Genomic DNA, 20,533 nt, shown 5'->3' on the forward strand with positions numbered 1-20,533 from the left:
GTATTGTGGGCTGGGGGGAAGCTGTCATGTGGCTTTTCCAGCATGTGCAATGTGTGTGTGAAAGGCAAATACTGTTGTGCAAAGAACAGAAGTTCCACATTTGGACATGCAGTTGTTTCAGGATTTACCCCAATACTCTTGATGGGAGTAACATTTCTGCTTACACACCAATATCCTTGTTTCTTTTGTAAAAGCTTTTTCCCCCCTGCTCCCATCCCCCTGTTGTCTTTGTGCCTAGTATTTTTCCACACTTTATTTCCTAAAAGACTAGCAGGTTTGACGATGCATTGTGATTTCTTTTCTACAGGGCTTTATGAAGGAAGCTGGAGGCAGTTCTCATTAGTCTCACTGACATCTTTTATCACTTATCAGAGGAACAAGCAAACGGAGAGCAATTCCTTTGATCATGGCAAAAGTAGAAAGAGTATTAAAAACCCTATGAAGATTCACTAAGTAGAAAGTGGAAAAGACAGTCTGTGGCGTGTTTCAAAGTAGTAACAAGATTTAAAGTTGCCAGATTTGCTTGTATATATTAAAGAATTGTTAATGATGCTACATTTTACATGCATCCTTAGGTCTTTGTTTTTTTGTTTTCATTTGTTGTTTTTTTAAACAGGCAAAGGAGTTCTTAGGTAGAATGGATGGATTAGATCAATTGAAAAATATCTCTAAAAGGTGAGCTGTGTCAGAGAGGAGTTCTGTGATTCAATGAAAATAAAAATAAGGTTGTAACAGTAGCACAATGGATTGGAAAAGAAACTCGCTCTCGTGGGAGAATGTTAAGAAACCTTAAGAATTCCTTTTCTTTAGGAGGCATTCTGTGGTGAATCAATGCATGATTGTGAAGACTACATGTAGGAACTGCAATGCTTGCAATTATCCATGTATACCTGACTGCCTAGCTCTGACCTCAGAGTGCTGCTGCTTCTTCATTCTGTGGAGAAAATAAGATTTTTTCAGTGGTTCTGAGTATTGATTCACCTACCATGATGCCCTTGTCTTGTGCCTTACATCATTACCAACAGGGCATTGACAACAAAGACAAGAGAATCTACCTTCCTACCCAGAGCTAATGAGCATTATGTACTCCAGATCCACTGGTGTGTTTCTGTATGGCTGCAGCTCGGTTTTCCAATGACTAAAAATCCCTGCTCAATTTCTATAGGGTGGTCAGCTCATATCTCAAAGCATCAGATTCAAATTGTCCTTGAAAGTCGATTTCTCAGCCTGTGAAAATACAGAGATCACAACTCTTTAGGCATTATTTCAGCATGGACTCTGTGCCAGCCTCATCCCTGCAGCATTTTTTACTATCATAGCTATTTTTTAACTGTCTTGATTTAGATTTGGGTGCAGCATAATGCATTTCTATAGCACCTTTTGTGCAAGCATCCCAGAGTACTTTCTGATCAAAAATTAAATTAGCTCTGAACTACATACAAATTCCAAAAAGATTCATTAAAAACAACAACAACAACAACAAAAAAAAAAAAAACCACCAACTGGTAAGGTAAGTGCAGAAGTTTATGCAGTTCAAAGTTAAAACAGGCAGAGGGGCAAATTCTCTCTTAGTGCAGAGAAAGAGGATGAGGTAATTCAAGGTATTGCTTTCTAGCAAGCTTGGGGTGGGATTGTCCGAGCACAGCAATGCCCTGCACTGACTCTGCTGGCCTGAAGAATGAATTGCTGGAGTGCTGTGAATGACCTGGAGGTGGCAGGTGAAGCAATACATGGGTGGGTTATCAGATCTCCCTTTATGTACACGTGGTTCTAAGCTTTGCTGCCCCTGATAAGGAAAGGGAAAGCCACACAACTCTTTGTGATACATGGCCTCAGTGTCCATAAGGGAGACAGGGGGAGAAAAAAACAAATAGCTTTGAGGGACATGACCCATGGATCCAAAATGATACAAATGTTTTTGCAGAGCAAGGGGTTTGGAGATAAAGGAAACTTCAATTGGTTTCTCAGGATTGAAAAAAGAAGATTGTTGCCAGAAGCTGTCAGGAGGGACAGGGTGACATGCTGAGGAAGGAGGAAAAGAGTTACTTTTTTTTTTTTTTTTGCTAGACCTGGAGATCCTAATGAAAATCAGACTAGCATCTGACCTCTTTTATTGTTGCAAGAATTCCTTTGATCCTTTTCAATAAGTAGAATGTCTCTTTAAGGCAGTAATTTGATCATCACTATTGTGTCTACATGGAAGAGAACTGTAGGTTGTGAAGATAGATGAAAACAGAAGAGATGGTGCCTGAAATGGGTGCTGGTGGTCGAGACTAACATGAAGGGAAATGAATCAGAGTCACTGCTCTTACTCACAGTGGTCCTGCATGTCTGGTAACAGCTCTGCCTGTGCTGAAGGTCAGACTGGTGGAATTGCACCTCCATGGCTCGTCCCTGCTGCTTTCTGAGCAGTGAGACAAAGGCTATCAGTGGCAACCTCAAATCTTTGGCACCACATGACCAGTGCAGATGCTTCAGGGTCATCTTCAACAGGCAGGAAAACCTTAAGTGAGAGTGAAGAAGAGACATTTTACAGCTGCACTGTTAGGAAAGACAGTATTTGAAGTCTGGCATTTGATACAAGGAAGAATGAAAAAATATGTAAAGTCAGATTTTTAAATGCATCAGTACAAGCAGACATGAGCTCTTGTAAGCATAGCTAACAGATAAGCAAGTTGCATTTTCTGTAGAGAAGTGCTTTCAATACTTTGTGGCCCAGACTGTAGCTGAACACTTACTGCAGGGTGCAGCTGAGCTGCACTGCAGGATGGCAGGGAGGATGTATGTGTGAAAAAAAGCTCAGAGGCTGGGCTTTTGGGGTTTCTAAGGCTGTGTGGGCTGTTGTGAAATTAAGAAGTTTAGCAAAACAAGAAGAAAAATTGTGGAGAGGGAATTCAGACTATATTGTTCAGTGAATAAATCCCATCTGGGCCTGAGGACAGACCAACAGCACAGGTCAGCTGGGAAGCTAAGGGCAGCCCTGGAGCTTGTCCTGCTGCAGCCAGTCCTGTCTGTGTGCTGCAGTGAATCAATTGTCACTTTAGGCAGTGGTGGGGGGAGAGATGGTCAGTGTTCTAGATTTAGAAACCTTCTCCTAGACCTAGTAAATCCATTTTGCTCCAAATATAATTGCAGTGTCTGGAGCAGAGAGAATGGGATGGAGGAGGGAGCAGAGAGGTCTCTGGAGCCACACAGTGATGCTGTGAAACAAATGCAAAGTAGCAGCTACAAATACATCCAGGGGAATGACTGAACCTCTGGAGTGACACAATCTGCCCAGCTCTAGCACGTGGCTCCTCTGGCAGTGGTCAGCTGTGGAACTGTGCTTTGTCTCAACTTTCCACTTGATGCTTTTGCTTTTGCTGTGTTTACTGCTCTCTCATCCTCTCTGTTGTGAGCATCAGTGGCCAACACAGGGAAAACATGCTGAGATGAGATAAAGAATATCCTTCTGCCCTCATCCTCTGCCTCTTACCTTGGGTTTTGAAGGGGCTTGGGGTGGCAGCAGCAAACAAAGATTGTTTGAGTGCTCTGCCTTCCAGAAGGAAAAAGAATTCCTTTCCTATACAGAAGATTTATATGGCAAATTAGGTCAGTTATCATTAAGCTGCTGCACAGCAGGACAAATCATAATTTTAAATACATTTCAAATCTAAGTATGTGTAAAATACATTATGATGCAGTACAAATCAAGCCTCTTACAGTTGCTACATGGACCTCTCAGATTAATATGGAGCATAATAACCAAGGAATAAGTTGGGCTTACTGCTGCTTGTGAGGACTACAATTAATATTGGTGTTTACTTATAACCAAGTATCCTCACTGCTATCTTCTTAGCATAAGAAAAGTATAAATGCATAAACCCAAACCAGTTTTCCCTGTCAGTCTCTCTGGGGTACTGTTTTTACCATAAAGATCAGCTTGACTCTCAGCTCTCCAAAGGAGATGAAATGAATGAAAACTTAGACCCTACTGCAAGAGACCAACCATTTGTTTCTCTTCTTAGATTTTTTTCTCTGTCTTCTTGTTTCAAAAATAATTTTCTTCCTGGCAGCACCTTTTTGAGTCTCCTTTTCTGATGATCACAATTTAGTTTCAAGGCAGACTTTATAATCTCATGGGCACCAGAGCCCTCTGCCAAGGTTTATGCAGATTTAAAGCCTGGATTATTCTCACCCAGTATTTATTAAATGTTCTGAACATATGAAGCACTATAAAAGCACCATATCTTTTTTTTTTTTTCTTTTTCTTTTTTTTCTTTTTTCCTTTTCCTTCCATGATTTCTGGAAGAAACTGAATAGGAAGAAGGCAGACACCCCTTCAAAGATTTCACCTCCTGAAACTATTTTTTCAAAGGCTTTGGCAAAGTCTTCCTGCTTTTTACTGCCTCTGGACTGCCCAGTTCCTTCATGCTGTTTCTAAAAGCTAGCAGATTCTGCAGAAACCTTTTGGAAAAAAAAAAAATCTTGGTGTAGGGGGAGGCTGCTTTCACACTCTGGTCTGCAGCTGGCAGTCAGTGGGGGGAGAAGCCAGTCTCCAAATCCAGGCCATCCCAGCAACCTGATAAAAATCATTAGCACAACTCAAGGAGCTGCAGGCCGATGCTGGATCTGTTGTGTTTCTCAGGGGCTGCTTCCAAAACCAAATTTCTGAGTTTTGCAGCTTAAAGCACAGATAAAGGAGATGACTGGGAACTATGGTCCAGGTTAAGTCATAATTTCTTCCCCTTCTATGTTACCAACCAGAGGACAATGCTCAATATCAAAACATGCCTATGGATACTGTTTGCAGTATATTTCTGCCTGTACATAAATTAACAGATGTATTTTATAGTAGTTGCACTCAAAACAGAATCAGATCTCGTTTTCATACTTGGGAGTGCAGCTTTTTAAGATGGAGTCATTGAACTTTCCCCAGCACTATTCAGAAGGCATTATGGGCCCATTTATTTTTACTTCCCTCCCCCCATTATTTGATCTTTTAAGAGTTGTGAGTTTTACTTGGTTCCTTTTGATCAGAAGGAAAAGGTACTGTAGGAACTGAGACGCTGCAGTGATTCTGGCTTTGAACTCACCAGGTCTAAAAGCCTGCAAGAACATTTTCTCTTTCAGCTTTCCAGCCAGCTCCTAGAGCTCTGCCTGATAAAGGGCTGTGGTAAATTGTCCTGAAGGACAGCTGGAAAGCAAGGCGCTACAGTCTGAGCCCACAATGGAGCTGAGAGATATATATTTAGTTTAATCATATTAAAATTTAAATGTTAGACTTTAGAGTAGATTTTTTTTTTTTTTTAAATAAAATTCAAGTCATTAAAAAAAGTTCTCTGCTCCATTCCCTTGAGCTCGCAGGGTCCCGAGCTCCTGAAAATGCTGCGGCTCCATCTAGTGGCACTGCAGCCCCGGCCAGGGCAGGCAGAGCCTTGGCAATCACTGCCAACGGGAAACACAGAGGGATTGAAGTCGTGCATTTTCAGTAAAATTCTTTCATATTTCCTATCGGTTATCACTGAGTCTCGCACTGTCTGGAATGAAAAATATTTAAATTACAGTGGTTTAGAGAGATTATTATATGGAGGATCATCCAGTGTATTTCTCTGCAGCATTTTTCTGAATAAACACAGTTACATATGTATTCTTATTTCTAATAATAGAAGGTTGCACGTTTAAAACTGGCACTCTCTCTCTCTCTCTATATATATATATATTTCTTATATATATATATATAATATATATATATTTGTATATAAAACCATGAGGTTCTTGTAAAAGTAACTTTGATCTTCATTTCCTAAACACTTGGAAAGCATTTATTAAGCATCAAAACTTTCAAATTTGCTTGCTCTTTCCCCTCGTCAACCATCTGTCCATCCACACATCCACTGAGTATAGAGATTGTTTATACAGACAGTAGAACTTACTCTGTTCTCAACTACATTATAACTTATTTCAGTGTAGCTCCTCTCAGCTCTTACTGGTCTGACATGAAAATTTGTGTCTTGTGCATCTACAGAGCATAAACATATTCACAAAGTGTGATGAACATATGTTGTAATGTGATCTGAATGTAAATAGGTTGGTTCTTTGGGGTTCTCACCTCATCCAGATGGGAACTGACATTCAGTATTTTACACCATTACAACTGTGTTTAGTTTTTCAACACAACTTGCTCCTGCCTTTGATCTAATAAAAAAATAAACATTCTTGATCTGATTTGCTCAGCTGCTGTCTCAGCCACAAAACCTAGATTTCATCTTGTGTCCTGAACTCGACTCCCATGCTGATTGTACAAATCTGTTGAATTCAATAAATGTATTTAGCCTTATTAAGATTCAGGAAAGCAAATATTATCCTCCAGTGATGCAGCAGATAACAGGAGTTAATAACAAGTATGTGATAAAGATCACAGGATTCCCTGTAAACAAGATGCTGCATTGCACAGAGAGCCTCTTGTCTGCATATGTTTCATAAGTAACTAGGCATCCTCATGGGCTTCTTTAGTTATTTTAGAAAGTTGTGTAAGCAGTATTATCTACTTAATGCCCCAAATGATATAATAATTGATATGGAAATGGGGCAAAGCTCAATAGATCGTAATGCAACTCTCCATGGACTCTTGGAGATGATCTGCCCAGATTTTATTTAAATTTTTTTCTCACTTGTATGCAGCCTGTGGTTTGTTAGACATGCTAGGCAGATGTTGGTTGGACAGCATTTTGGTTTTTTTAATATTTTTTGTGGGAAAAGTTAAATGTGAATTTATACTTGGATTGGTGTTTGTTGTAGGTATACTTCAGAGATGTCAATTGCAATTGGAACAGTGAGGCCATACTGCAAAGCTCTGATGTGCTGTGGTTGAGAAGAGTGGATAGTAACAGATTGCTGATGTATACATTACTCTGTAGTGGTTGTGGGATCCTTCTTGTTTAGGCTACAAGAGCACTGGAAAGAAATTCCAAAGTTCTAGGAAATACTTAAATCTGAAAAAAAAATGTATTTGAAAATATTTTCCTGTTCCTTCTTGCAGAAAATGATACTGAAGCCTGTAGGGTTTTTTATATATTCTGAGAACCTCTTAGGCAAGACTTTTGCTTTTTTATTTTTATAAAGTAGTGGTTAAAATATTTGTGCTATTCAACCACTTATTAGTTCTTCAAATATATTGATTAGTCAGAAATGTTTTCTCTTGCGGTTTTCTCAGGGGTATGACAGCAGGCACAGGTGAAGCTGTGTTGTGGCTGTTCATGCAAGTACTTAAGAACACACAACTGGGGCACATCTCTTTTTGCAAAGCTGGGATGCCAGTTGTGCTTCAGTGTTTCTTCAGGCAGTCCGTGTGGTCTCCAGACCACTGCATTAAACTTTGGGAAAAATCACTTCTCTTACTTGAACCACAATTCCCCTAGCTGTAAAATGGGGAAAACGATATGCTGGAATGTACTGCTAAAATATAAGTAAAATAGAGCTTTATAGAAGAAGAAAAAGTAATATTGGTATTCAAAAGAACTCTGAGATTTGATTAGTTGATCAAAGTCACTCAGTGAGCTTGGGTCTCAAGACCTTCAGCTGGAGACTGACTCCAGCCACCCTCCAGGTATGGAGAACAGCTGATGAAGGTTAGGGATGCAAACAGGAAAAATGCCAGCAAATGTTTGCTTCTATCTATTTAAAAAACGGAAGAAATATTTTGAAAAAAGGACACATTGTTTGGGGAGACAGAAAAAGAAAGAAATCTTTCTGTTTGGAAAGAGACAGCACCACAAAGCCCAGAGCTCCAGGCACACTGCAGCTGCAAAAGGCATGCAAGGGTAATGCAAAACTGCCACAACATGGCCTCCTCAACAGCTTTCTCCTTTGAACCAGCCCTTGTCAAGGCTGATTTTACTGCTCTGCCTAGGGTTAGGGCTCCGAAAACCAAAAAAACCTAACTCTAAGCTTAACAGATTGGTCCTCATTCCCTAATCCTAACCCTAACTGCCTAATTCTAATGGCCTAACCCTAAACCTGACCCCAACTGTAACACTGATCTTAATCCCAATGGCCCTGACCCTAACCATAGTGGCCTAACCCTAACACTAACCTGAAAGGCCTCAGCCTAACCCTAATCCTAACCCTAACCCTCACCCTAATGTGCCAATGCTCATCCTGGTGTGTATAAACACACACAGATGTTTCCTTCCAAAACCGTGTGCCTAAAATGTATCACAGATTTAATTTATACACCAGGAATGAAAGTAGGGATCCCTTGGGAGTGCACTTTCTGTGCATCACCAATCTGAACTCCTTGGCAATTATCAGCAAGGACACCAAACTGAGGCTAACCTCAAGCAGGCAGCTCTCACATGCCTTTAAGGAGGCTGGTAGATATTCATGGACCATCCCATAGAAACTGAGGAGAATCCAAGAAAACTGTGCCTGAGATGCTGCACACAAGGATGGGAAGGGGCAAAAGGGAGGAAATATTTTTTCCAGTTCTTTTAGTTTTTCATCACAATCTGTTGTGGAGTTAGAGCAGTGTGAAGGCCATGCTTCCTTTCTGCCTGAACTTGAAACTGCCTGAGTGTGATGCAGAACCAAGATATGTTTTTTTCTTCATTGCTTTGTTACTGATTCACACATCCTCTAAGAAGGTGTTACCTTTGATCCATTTTAACTGTCCTGCAATATGCTATGTTGTGAGAAGATTACCCCTTAAGTCTCTTAATTAATTACTCTTAATTCTATTACTTCTGTATAAATAGCAAAAATAATAATTGTCAAATAACAAATAATCCATGTATTTTGTGTTTAATGCCTAGCTGTTAATAGCTACTTAAAATATTAACTTTACACCCTAGACAGTCCTATTATTCTGTATTTTTTTCAAGACATCCTTCTTGTAATAATACACAACAAAGATTTTCAGTTTTGGTGCACTTCCAATTAGCTGAAACTTTCATGTCTCAGGGAGATAAAATGATACAGTTATTCCTAATTTATACACAATATCATTGTGGTGCAGGTAGTATCTGTAACAGAAGTACAGGGCTGAAAGCACTCAGTGAATTATGTTCAGCAGAGAATAATGACCAATGCTAGATAAGGACAAGCTAATAATAATATTTATGAGAATTAATTTCCCAGATTGTTAAAATAAGTGTATGGGAGAGACCTTAAATTGGAGGGAAATTACCAAGGCAGGCAAGCAAACAAGAATGTTCCTTCAATGCAGAAAATAAGAAAACTGTGTTAGTTCCAAAAGGGAGATGAAGTGTATTCCCTCATCTGTGATGGAATGTCCATCACTTGTACTTTTTGCTCCCACCCAAGCTGATTGTAAACCTTCCCCCTCCTCCTGCCCACAGCAGCTGAATTCAGTGGGAACAGGACCAGCACCATCATCTTCAGAAATGGCAAAGTGCCATTTGACCAGGCCCCAGCTGGAGGAGTAAAAAACTACATTCCGTGTCTGAGGATGTACCCTTCAGAGTGCATCTACTGAGAAGATATTTTTCTTCTTGAAAGGAAGTAGTTTCCACATGAACAAGTAATGCCTCATTCTGTAGATTTTCAAGTGCTTTATTGATTGTATTTTCTTACTCTGATTTATCACACAAAATAAGCTATGTTCAAAAGAACCAAATCATAAATGATTATTTTCTTGCACATTTCCTTCAAGAAACCTTAAAGTGCTCCTTGGGAACTCCTCTTATCTGTACAGTAGATGTAATATATTCCAACATAGATGTTAATGTCCCTTTGAACATAGAGGATATTTAATTTTTTTTCCTATTAATACAATGTTATGCAACCCAATCAGGTAATTTTCAGTTCTCATTCTTTCAAGATTTTGCTCTTTCATTAAATTTTTTTGTGTTCACCGTACGTACTCCCGAACTGCAAGTTCTTTCAGAGTAAAGACCCGTATGGGATCTTTCTTTGTCTTCCATTCTTCCAGTTTTTCTTGCAAAGACAGAAAATCCTTGCCAAGCTCATATGCCAGAGTGATCATTGTTTCTAACAGTGGCATATAATACCTGTGGCTGGTGTGCACACAAAGGCGTGACAGAGCTTTTTCTCCATATTCAAAGGCACTTGCTGGGTTTTCCAGGTCCTTGTGGCACACCACGATGGCACAGAGAGTAGGGACAATGGCAAAAGGGTTCCCTCTCGTCAGCCTTTCCTGCAGCCCAATGACTTCTAAAAGGATTTCCAAAGCTTTGGTGTACTGGCCACCCCGCAGGCAACCATATGCTTCCTGAAGCTCTGGCCTTGTTAAAAAGTCAATAAATTTTTTTGATCTTCTGATGTACTTCATAGAATATAGGAGTCTCAGGTAGTCCTTGAAGGCTAATTTTCTTTCATTGATTATTTCTTCTGTGAAGTTTCCTGTTAGAGTTTTTTTGGGAAAGGTTACATCTTCCAGTTCTTCGCTAAATTCTTCCAGCAGATTTCTGTGCAGTTTCTCAAAATCTGAATAACGCCGCTCAATTACAGACTTGTTGCTGTCAAAACTCCCTGTTTGCAAAATGATGATTTTATACATCTAAACACAATCAAAGAGAAAAAATAAGCATGAGAAGGGACCATTCTAGCCCCAGCACAGTCAGATTTTGTCTGCAAAGCAGACTTTGTGTTTTTTCAGTCCTCTAGCTGAAACACTCCTGCACCGATTTTCTGTGTGTAATCTCGTGTACTCCCATGGCAGTGCTGCTAAATCAGTTACTGCCTGGGATTATGAGGCATGCTCAGTGTAGACCTGAAAGGTCTGCAGCCATCAAACTAAAAATCCCCACCTCCTGCTGTTCTGTACTTCTGTCACCAGGCTTAGGCTTAGCGCGTAAGTAAGTTGTACATAAAGAGAGCACTAACAGATCCCATCCTGCAAGGTGCTGGGAAAGCAATCTAGCAGCAGACTGAAGCACATGAAAACACTCACAAAGCATTGCTGTAGCTGTACTTTGTTTATAACAGCCATGGCTGCTGCAATCAATCATCTTCAGTGAACTGAATGGATTTCCCAGACTTAATATTGAATGTAATCTATTTTACATCGGTCATAATATTCAGAAATGCTCTTTGTGTAAGACATTCCTAGGGATTTGGGGTGTTAGTAACGCCGTGAAAGAAGAGGGAGTATTTGGCAATATATCTGGTGTGTGCAAAAATAAGATGGAACAACTCCAAATTCTTTTCTCTCCTCTAAATCATTTTCCCGTATTCAAACTTAATTCACATTTAAATAATACCAAAAAAGTAACATTTGTACAGCAATCTGCTATCCAAAGCCCTTCACTAGCAGCTAGCAGCTGTGCTGCCCCACTTAACAGTACTCAAGAGCACATCTTCAGCTCTTCACTAGCCCCAAAAAGACCATAATAAATGTGGTATTGGGCAAATAGCTGCAAAATTCTGTGCTGTGTTGTCCATATAATCTCTTCTGGTTCTGATCCAAGTGCAGTGATGCTGAGGAAGGGCCAAGCCCGAACCATGGAGTTACCATGGTGTAAACCATGGTAACTCCACGGGGCCAGTTTAACTGTGTCACCAGACACCAGCTAAGGACACAGGCTGTTGGCCTCTTGGATGATGCCCCTGTTCACATCCAACTTCACCCTGTGCCCATTAATTTACACAGGAGCTGGAGGGGTTTTGCCCATGCCAGTTGTTTTCTCTGCTGCTGTGGAAGGCTGCAAACCAGAACTTGCACTATGTCTGTCTGATTCTCTTCCTTGTTTTTCCTTAAAGAGAAATTCTCTCTTTTAATCTTCATAAATGATCTTTACAGGCACTTCTTGAAAGGTTTCTAAATATGAGTTGACTTCTCTGATCTCTTTTCATTTGTAAGCACTGTGACATTTTTCTATACTTTGTCCTGCTCCCTGCTGAAAAGTGTATATATGCCTGATGCATTCTAAAACAATCATAAGAGCAATTTTTTTAAGCAATCATTTTATCAAGGGCAGCTAAGTGAATAATTTACGAGTACTTGCTTTTTTATTTGTGAAGTGTGCATGAAAAAGGTAAGAAGTAGCACTTAATTGGACTGTCATTCAAATTGGCTCAGTTTTGTTGTAATGTAATTTTTTTTTGCCTGGGCTTGTGACTTATGACTAAGTTTATTTGCACATATGCTGCATGATACTCTTGCTCTCATGCAGTTGCACAAATCCAATTTCTAGCTATTTAGAAGCTGAATATTCAGGGGTGTATGCAAGAAAAGCAGCAACTAAGTAGGTGTGTCCAGCATGCAACAAGATGTAAGGACAGTCTTCAAAACATTTACTTGCTTCAAATTCTACCAAACTGGATCACCTAGTATCAGAAATGTTGATTTTGGCATTTTTCATCTACAGATCTCACAGACTGTAGCAAACAAGGAAATCATCCCTATCTGAATTTCACAGGAGTACTAAAAGGCACTTGGTCTAGATCAGTCCTTCTGAAGGCCAGGAGCAGAATCAGAAATAAAAGCTAAGTGTCAGTACTGGGAAAAAGACGGAAAAATCCAACCTACTTGGTTGTTCCCACTCCTCATACTCCTGTTTCATCTTAAAAATATGACAGAAATATGCCACCTAAGGGAGCTCCAAGTAGGGAAGGGGAACAATCCCAAGTCATCTAGCTGGAGGATGTCTTAGACTTTGTCAACATCAAAGAATTCTGCACTTGTTCTAAGAGAAGCCTCTGATGTGGAAGTTATACAAATGCACTGCAGCTGCTACAGCTGGCTAGCTCAGTGGAAGTGTAAATATACAGATATTTTTACATTTGTGTGAATTTCCTTAATGTTGACAAAACTCTGTGTTTAAGGATACTCAAGATACTAATTTATTTGATAACACATTTCCACTGCAGCAGATTTTGTGAACTGACTGTCAGAGGGTTTTTTCAGATGCAGATTCCACCAGGCAGGCCCATACAATCAGTGAGAACAGGTTCTACTCAGTGTGATCCTGGCTTGCAAAACTTGGCCCTTGCTGAGGCTTTCATGTAGTGAAGCCTGCTGTGTGCTGTGCAGACCCCTGCAGAGTGAATGAAAATTAATGATCTTCTTACATATTCATTTCTTAGCTTACCACATATTTAGATAAGTGGTGCTCTACAATTCTGGTTGATGGGATTTCAAAAAGGAGTTTGATTTGTTTGCACTGGCGTTTTTCATTCCTCCAGTATTCCTGAAGCTCCTTAGTGGTCATCGAAGAGTTGGGACTTAGGGTTGCACTGGAATCTAAAACCAATATATTTAGTATTTCAGATTATATTCTTTGCATTTGGAAAGAAAATTCTTATGTATTTGTTATGAAAGGACAGCCCAGATTTTCTGTTGCTGTAACTGCAAGACCTAAAGACTGATAAAATAAGTGATTTCACTGCTAATAGACAGGAACAGATGCTTTGAGGAGAGCAATTAGGGTCTGAAATTTTTAAAGAAAAGATATCACCTGCAGAATACAAAATTGTAGAGAACATACTGCCACGAAATATTGTATGTCAAGGTTGTAATCTAGGGCACAATCTGAGCAGGAGATTTTCTTTATCATCCCAGAAGCAGCCCTAAGAAACATTGACTGAGTCTTTTTGAGTCAGATGTTTCTCCAGGCTTCTTTGTTGCTAAATGGATGAGATAATACAATGCAGCTGCAGATTCAGACATATATTCAAAACTGAATACTCAGATATGGGGTTTGTGCAGTAATAGGAGAAAGCTGAGAAAACATGAATATCCTAACCTCAAAGTTGGATAACCAGCTCAGCTGAAGGAGGATTCCCAAATTCTCAGTATTTTTTTTTCTGTAGTTGAATTGATGGCACAGTTCAGCTATATATATGTTATATATATATAAAATATAGAATATAATTATATATATATATGTGTGTGTGTACATATATATATATATATATATATATATATATATATATATATATATATATATACCTCCCTCCTTTCCCCTCTTTCTCCCCACAGTCACACACACACACACACACACACATATATATACATATCTGTGCACATATAAAAAGTATGGGACAGCTGGTTGGAGAGTTTGCTTACAGAAGAATTTGATGTAGAATTTCAAAAAGGTGATTTCTCTGTCCTTAAAATCTACTGACAATAGATTTAATCAGAGCCATACAAGCTAGATAAGTGGATAAAAGAAATGGAATATTTGTATCTTGGTGGGCACACAGGTCCCGGTTTCTAATCAAGGATGTCCTTGTCAAGGCAGTCTGCTGAAGTCAGTCTGCAGTGTCTCAAACACTCTGCCAATGGAGGTGAAGGAGCACAACTGAAGGGTAGGAGTACAGCTTGGTGCAGAAATAGACTTGTAAGGGCACCACAGTATTCTTTCAGTGGCCTCCCTTTTACATGTTCTTAATCATTTGACCATACAGTTTCAATTATCAAAGCCTTGGGGGTTTGGCTCAAAGCATCTCTTTCCTAGGAGACGTGGTTTTTTATGACATCCTTCCAGATTTAAAATCTTGATGAGATTATATATATTTAAGGTTATACATAACATTTCATTTAATAACAGATGAGAGTAATCTTAGGCATGGTGAATGTTCAGCCTCTTTAAAGGCATGTGAGAGCTGCCTGCTTGAGGTTAGCCTCAGTTTGGTGTCCTTGCTGAAATTGCCAAGGAGCCCAGATTGGTGATGCACAGAAAGTGCACTCCCAAGACCAGCCATCTGGGGATCACTGCTTTCATTCCTGGTGTATAAATTAAATCTGTGATACATTGCAGGCAGGAGGCATTTGAAAGGAAACATCTGTGTGTATATACACACCAGGATGAGCATCAGTTTCACTATAGCTACATGGTTACTACAAGTGTACTCAAGGCTATTTTCAGGAGTATGGCAGTACAGCTTTGAACCAGTGCTGTAATAAAGAAGCAAAGTTTTTAATACGAAAGATTAACACCATAAACAGCTAGATGGAAAATAAAATTAAAGGATAGCATCAACCTTGCGGGTCATCTTTTTCTGGGTTTTCTTTTCTCACTTGACATGAAATTTCAGCTTTGGGTTCATTTTCTTCTTCATCAGATGGACTTGTGGCAGAAGATGTAGTAATTCTGCTTACAGCTTCCAACAGGTCCCTTTCTGCTGTGCAGTGTGAATCTTGCTCCATTGCTTGCTATCACTGAAAGATTACAAATCCCATGACATTTCTTAGTACCACGCCTTTAGGGGATCCACTTTGGCAATTTTCTTGTATTATTCAATTATTCATTCTATTAATTCATTTTTCATTCTTTGTTCTCTGTGAACTTGTATCAGTGCAACTTCATAAAAACTAAAGCAATAAACAGAAATATGTACATAGCACAGAACCATCCCTATTACTGCTACCAGTGAAAGAGTTTGGATGTTTTTCTGTCAGTTTAAAATCAAATAAGAAAACCATAAGAAGCTATGTTGATTAAGATTAGATGGGGAACTCAGTTCTTACCTATGAGAATTTTATCATGAACTTCAGTGTGGGCAGATTTCTTCCTCCTTTTATTTTGCCCTCGAGCTTGCAAGCATGAGCTCAGATGAACTAAAAATCTTTGAGAAAATTAGTATAACCAGCAGCCTGGTTCTCTCACACTGCTAAAATGTACTGTTCTCAGGACTCAGAAACTTATTGTCTGTTCTTAATCACAAACTGTAGGACAAAGTAGGGTGATATCTTAAATAATATAAAGTTTTTGTCATATTTCACAGTTTTAGGTTCCCTCCAGAGACTTGTCTCTGTACTGTGAAAACAAAACAACTGACTTTGACAATTGCTTGCTGGAAGGGGATCTGAATTTTCTAATTATTATACAGAAGTATTCTCCTTTTACTTATTCTTTTCCCCTAGATATACTGTGCTATTTTAGATCTGTTCTGCTAGGACCACTATTTTACCATGTACTGATAAAATGCTTAATACAATATACTCCTACTCCATAGACCATGTTGGCCATTCTGCTGCTTAAATATCTCCACATTTAAGGATGTTCTTTGATTTGTTGGGTTTTTTTTAAACAAACAAACAAAACCTGCCTGTTACACCACTGTGTTACACGAGAAGTTGAAAAAGTTCTAAGAACATCCCAACAACTTTGCCAAGGTGTCATGTTCCCTTAGCATGAGCTAAGTGTTGCTCACAGTTCAGCCAACAAGGGAAAACCAAACAACAGAACAATACAGTTTTACAAGAATATAATGCCCAAGCAGTAGTTATTAAGCAATGGAAGGTTTTAGGAGGGTTGTTGCTACATATCATTTTGCCTCTACTCGTCTACCACACAGTTATGCAATGCTGGATACAGAGGAGAGGAAACTCCTTCAGCAGACTTATTGATTTCTGGCAAGTTGCAAGGCTATAAAAAGAAATTCCTTTCCTCACTGGAAATAATGGAAGTGCAAACCACTTTCCTCTAACAGAAACCTGTCCTTTGGCTGGCTTGCACAAGTAAGGGTACAGACGTTGTCATCTTCCTTAATGAAAGCATCATGGAAGTTCTTATTCTAGGAGTGAAAGTTCTTACTGTTCTTGAGTCCTACTTATGATCTGCTTTTTGAACATGAAGAACAGCCACTTACTTACTGTTTAACTGCTCCGTCCTATGAAAATCACAAAAGAGCATATATCACAAGAACATATATAGTAGATTAAATGAAGAATCTGAAAAAGGCCAAACAGATTTAAATGACAACTTTTTTCTTGGAAATGAGTTGGGATAACTTTATAAGAAAAACTGTGTTTAGATTGGAAAAAAATCTTTGTGCATAGTTTATATTCATAAATATATATATATGAATATATATGTGTATATATATACACATACATGTCTTTATTTATTTATTTATTTATTTTTTATACTGTTTTAAAACATTGCTTACCAGGATACGTAACACATTTGTAAACAGAAGAATGCAGAAGTGGGTGTTATGACACACAAGTCTTCTGCCTTGAATATATGTACCTTGAATACCAACTGCACTTCATGCAAACAGCTTCATTTTCACAGCTAAAACTTATGGCAAGCTCTTTTAGCTAAGCTACTACTTATTTTTCCGTATTAAAAAAAAAAAAAAAAAATCCAAACCAGCACAACCCTCCTGCAATAAATGACACGATGTTATCTTGAGCAGACACTCATCCTGTTCCGTGTCGGGGTGAGTGCTGCTCCAGCTCCTGCCCTGAGTTTTAAGCAGCACAAACCCCGAGGCTCCCGGAGCACCCACCTGGAAATCGCGGAGTTCTTTCACTTGCGGCACACGAGAGCTCCGAGCGAGGCCACGCACAGCCCGCCTGGCCCTTCCAAAACGCGCAAAAAGACGGCTGTGCCTTCTTCTAGCGGGCACATTCTGGGGCTTACAAAAAGGAAGGAAGAAGGCTCGGTTAAAGCACACTTCCCCGTGCCACTGGCCCGATTGCGCATGAACCCTCCGGTGCCTCCCCACGCCGGGGCCGCCCCGCTCCGGGGCTCCGAGCCAGCGGCAGCGGCCCCCGGCACCGCAGAGACCTCAACAGCAAAGGATGCAACCGATGCAGTCCATGCAAACTACTCTGCATGGGCAGAGAAGCCAAAAAACCACTCTTAGCAAAGGAGAGATTAGGGGGGAAAAAGAGCTAAGTACATACAATGTACTTACGCGGAAAAATAATGCCCCTTGGGATGTCTTTAAAATACAGGCTTAACATCCAGTTCAGGAAAAAAATGCATGTGGCATCACAACAAACAGCCTTGCTCTGTGTAAATTTGCACTTCTGACAGAAATCCTGATTCTGCATAGTGCAGAACACATGATTAATTTCAAATATCTGCTCAATTAAATTTCAAATAGGAGCATTATCATATCTGACGTGATTACTAAACTTGAGATGGGCTTACGAGTGTGCCTAAAATTAATCCTATATGTGCTTACATTCATTGTTGCACTGAGGACAAGATGAAGAAGAATAATGATTAATCCACATATCCTTTGGCCCAGATGCTTCATTTTGGAGTTCACTTCAGTTTGGAAATTTGCTTTAAACAATCAAGATAGCTATTCCTGGAGTAAATAATATGGACACTGTCTTTTTTTAGTAAGGTAAGTTTCCCCTCTGCCAAAGTTCAGTCACTGAAAAACCAAGCAATTTTAATGCAGCACAAGTGTGGGAGGCAAGCCTCCAAAGGACCACATGGATCCTGCCCCACACATTCCTTTAGAGCAAACAATTTAAAATAATGTAAAATCAGGGCCATAAACTGGTAATACTTCTCTTCTGCTTTATTTGCAACATAAAACAATGCCAACTTTAACTTGGATTTGGTCTAAATGTAGGAGTTTTGCCAAAATAGCTGTCAGAATGATGAAAAATCCCTTGCATGCAGCTACAGCCACACTGGCAAAAACCCTGGAGTAGATGCTGTTATATTGGCTGAGTCCTTCAGCCCCTTCAGCCTGTTCCATGAGAAAAGTGATTTAAGTTACACCCGAAAAGAAATCTGTGCTTGCCAATTCAGCTCTAAGGTGTAGCTATACCAGCCAACTCTTTTAAGTGCAGACAAGGCATAGGTTCCTGGCACTTCTCTCATTCCTTTAAAGCTAGATTTATGGCTTGGGTTACAATTGTGAGCAAAAACCGGGGGGGATTACAGTGTATTTCACTCATGCTGACAGTTTACAGATGTATCTAAACTTTGAATTTGGAAACAGTTAATTTGTGTGTTGCCAAAAAGCAGTGTATTGTTTTGTGATGTTTAGTGCTATTGTCCTGCTCTTGGTAGAGCAAAAAGAAAAAAGTACATTTTTCAGTATATTAAGTGTGACCTCTACTTTCAATTATTTCAGAATAAGTAAGTTATAGTAAAATTAACCTGGATGATTAAAAGAAATGAAATCTGTTATTATATTTACAGATCAAGGGTGTTCCACAAGACTTGTGCCTGCCTCAATAGAGGTAGCTGCTACGGTCACAGCTGGTTCCTGAGGGTGTTCCTCATGCCCAGGAGCTGTGACATCCACAGCAGGTTTGGCAGGCTGCTACTCCTCATCCTGCTCCCAGGAGCTCAGGTTTGGTCCAAACAGCACCTCGTCCTTCACTGGGACCCAGTGCTGTTAGTTTGGCAGCATTTTACTTTCCTAAGTGTCTACTTGATTAGCACATGCAAAACACACTGCAGTACACAGTGTTGTTTGCTAGCAGAATGCATAACTAATATTTCTTTTTATATTCTCAGCTACACTTCCAACAGTCAAAATACTATGTAAAGGTTAAGCAGTTGAAAAGAAAATTTTCACAATGGCAGCAAAGCATTCTGAGAGACAGGCAAGTGCACTTAGACCATCAGTTTACCTTAATACTCATAAAACTGTGGTAAATTTTAATGGAAAAGCATTTTCTGTCATTGTCAGGGGTGGAAAAGGGATCCTGATGCAGTGGCTCACTCTGAGTTTGTATTCTGTGAGAGCACTGACTTTGTCAGACATAAAGACCATGGTGTTATAATGCACCTACCAGGGGATATGGGAAATGTGTGCTCTGCAATAATGCAGGAGTGAGGCAAGGTTAAAATCATAACAGTGCAGTGCATAAAAGGTGGCTGTCATGTGAGTTATGTCCTCCATACCCATTTAAGATGAAATGAGTCATTTTAAGAAGAATAACTGGAAAGTTTATGGGCAAAACTTGGTGAGCAGCCAAGAGATGAGCCAGCATTGTGAGGCCATGTAAAGGATGCCTGCCACTATTGAAAGGCAGGCAGGCTTTTGATAGTTAAAGAACCAAAAGGGACTGCTGCCCCAGTGTCAAACATTCTGCCTTGATTTATACCCTGATCTGGGCAGTTCCCATTTTCCCAACCAGACAGATTACACAAACCCTGACAGATACAATATTTAACCATAGATTACAAAGCTGGTATCAGCTGGAAAACTTAAGAGCTAAATCAATATCATATATGAACTGCAGTTTTCTGGCAGATTTTATTGGCATTTTCTCACAGAGCAAGGTCTTATTCTTGTTAAAGAATGTGGCTGTAATATCCCTATTACAAAATATTCTTCAGCTTCTGTCCTAAGAAGTGCAGCTTCAGGCAATGTAGTCTGTGCTGTTTGTCCATCTCAAGCCCCTAACTATTTAGCTAAACATGATTTATTTTACTAAATCATTGCTTAGAACAGTAGATAATGACAAAAAGCCCTAAACAAACAAGAGGAGGCAGAAATGCCTGACATATTTATCCAAGTCCCTTTTTATCATATAACTAATATTTAGAAAATGCAGTCATATTGTCTTTGATGCTTCTACAAGAACCTTTCATCTCTGTTTTTTTTAATGCAGCTGGATAAATACCAACCATTTCCATGTTTGAATTAGCAGAAAAAAAATAATCTGTTTTGATGAATATTCTGCACTTTTGGGGCAATGCTGTGATAAATGAATACCATACTCCTATCCTGGCACAGCACAAAATTCTGTTCCATGCTATGCTATAATATGTAATTGCACAGTGTTGTGTCATTTGGAAGTGAAATTTGTTTATCATACTTCATTATTACAAAACGTGTCTCCCTTAACAAGAGT

The 20,533-nt window shown here is 39.5% G+C and overlaps 1 protein-coding gene across 6 annotated transcripts; it reads right to left on the reverse strand.

Annotated features, from left to right (window-relative positions):
• Nucleotides 1-9,531: 9,531 nt before the first annotated feature.
• On the reverse strand, nt 9,532-17,384 carry SNX20 (sorting nexin 20). 6 transcript variants are annotated; one of them, XM_059857087.1, is made up of 6 exons: nt 17,203-17,383; nt 16,562-16,578; nt 15,434-15,531; nt 14,947-15,124; nt 13,053-13,204; nt 9,532-10,519 (listed from the first exon to the last, which is right to left on the reverse strand). In XM_059857087.1, the coding sequence occupies exons 4-6, from the start codon at nt 15,110-15,112 to the stop codon at nt 9,851-9,853; spliced, it is 987 nt and encodes a 328-aa protein (XP_059713070.1). In that variant the 5' UTR covers nt 15,113-15,124; nt 15,434-15,531; nt 16,562-16,578; nt 17,203-17,383; the 3' UTR covers nt 9,532-9,850. The 6 variants fall into 6 exon arrangements, with proteins under 6 accessions (XP_059713070.1, XP_059713071.1, XP_059713074.1 ...); XM_059857088.1 differs by having other exon boundaries at nt 16,558-16,578; XM_059857091.1 differs by lacking the exon at nt 15,434-15,531 and having other exon boundaries at nt 17,203-17,384.
• Nucleotides 17,385-20,533: the final 3,149 nt, after the last annotated feature.

This window comes from Haemorhous mexicanus, chromosome 12 (genome assembly GCF_027477595.1).
Source record: "Haemorhous mexicanus isolate bHaeMex1 chromosome 12, bHaeMex1.pri, whole genome shotgun sequence".
NCBI lineage: Eukaryota > Metazoa > Chordata > Aves > Passeriformes > Fringillidae > Haemorhous > Haemorhous mexicanus.

Bases quoted from the DNA above. Each gene is read 5' to 3' on its own strand.
- SNX20 (XM_059857091.1), bottom strand. From the start codon at position 15,112: ATGGAGCAAGATTCACACTGCACAGCAGAAAGGGACCTGTTGGAAGCT. The intron at 13,205-14,946 runs GTTGATGCTATC...TATTGGTTTTAG, and splicing joins AGAAAAAGATGACCCGCAAG to ATTCCAGTGCAACCCTAAGT. The intron at 10,520-13,052 runs GTAAGCTAAGAA...GATTGTGTTTAG, and splicing joins ACCACTTATCTAAATATGTG to ATGTATAAAATCATCATTTT.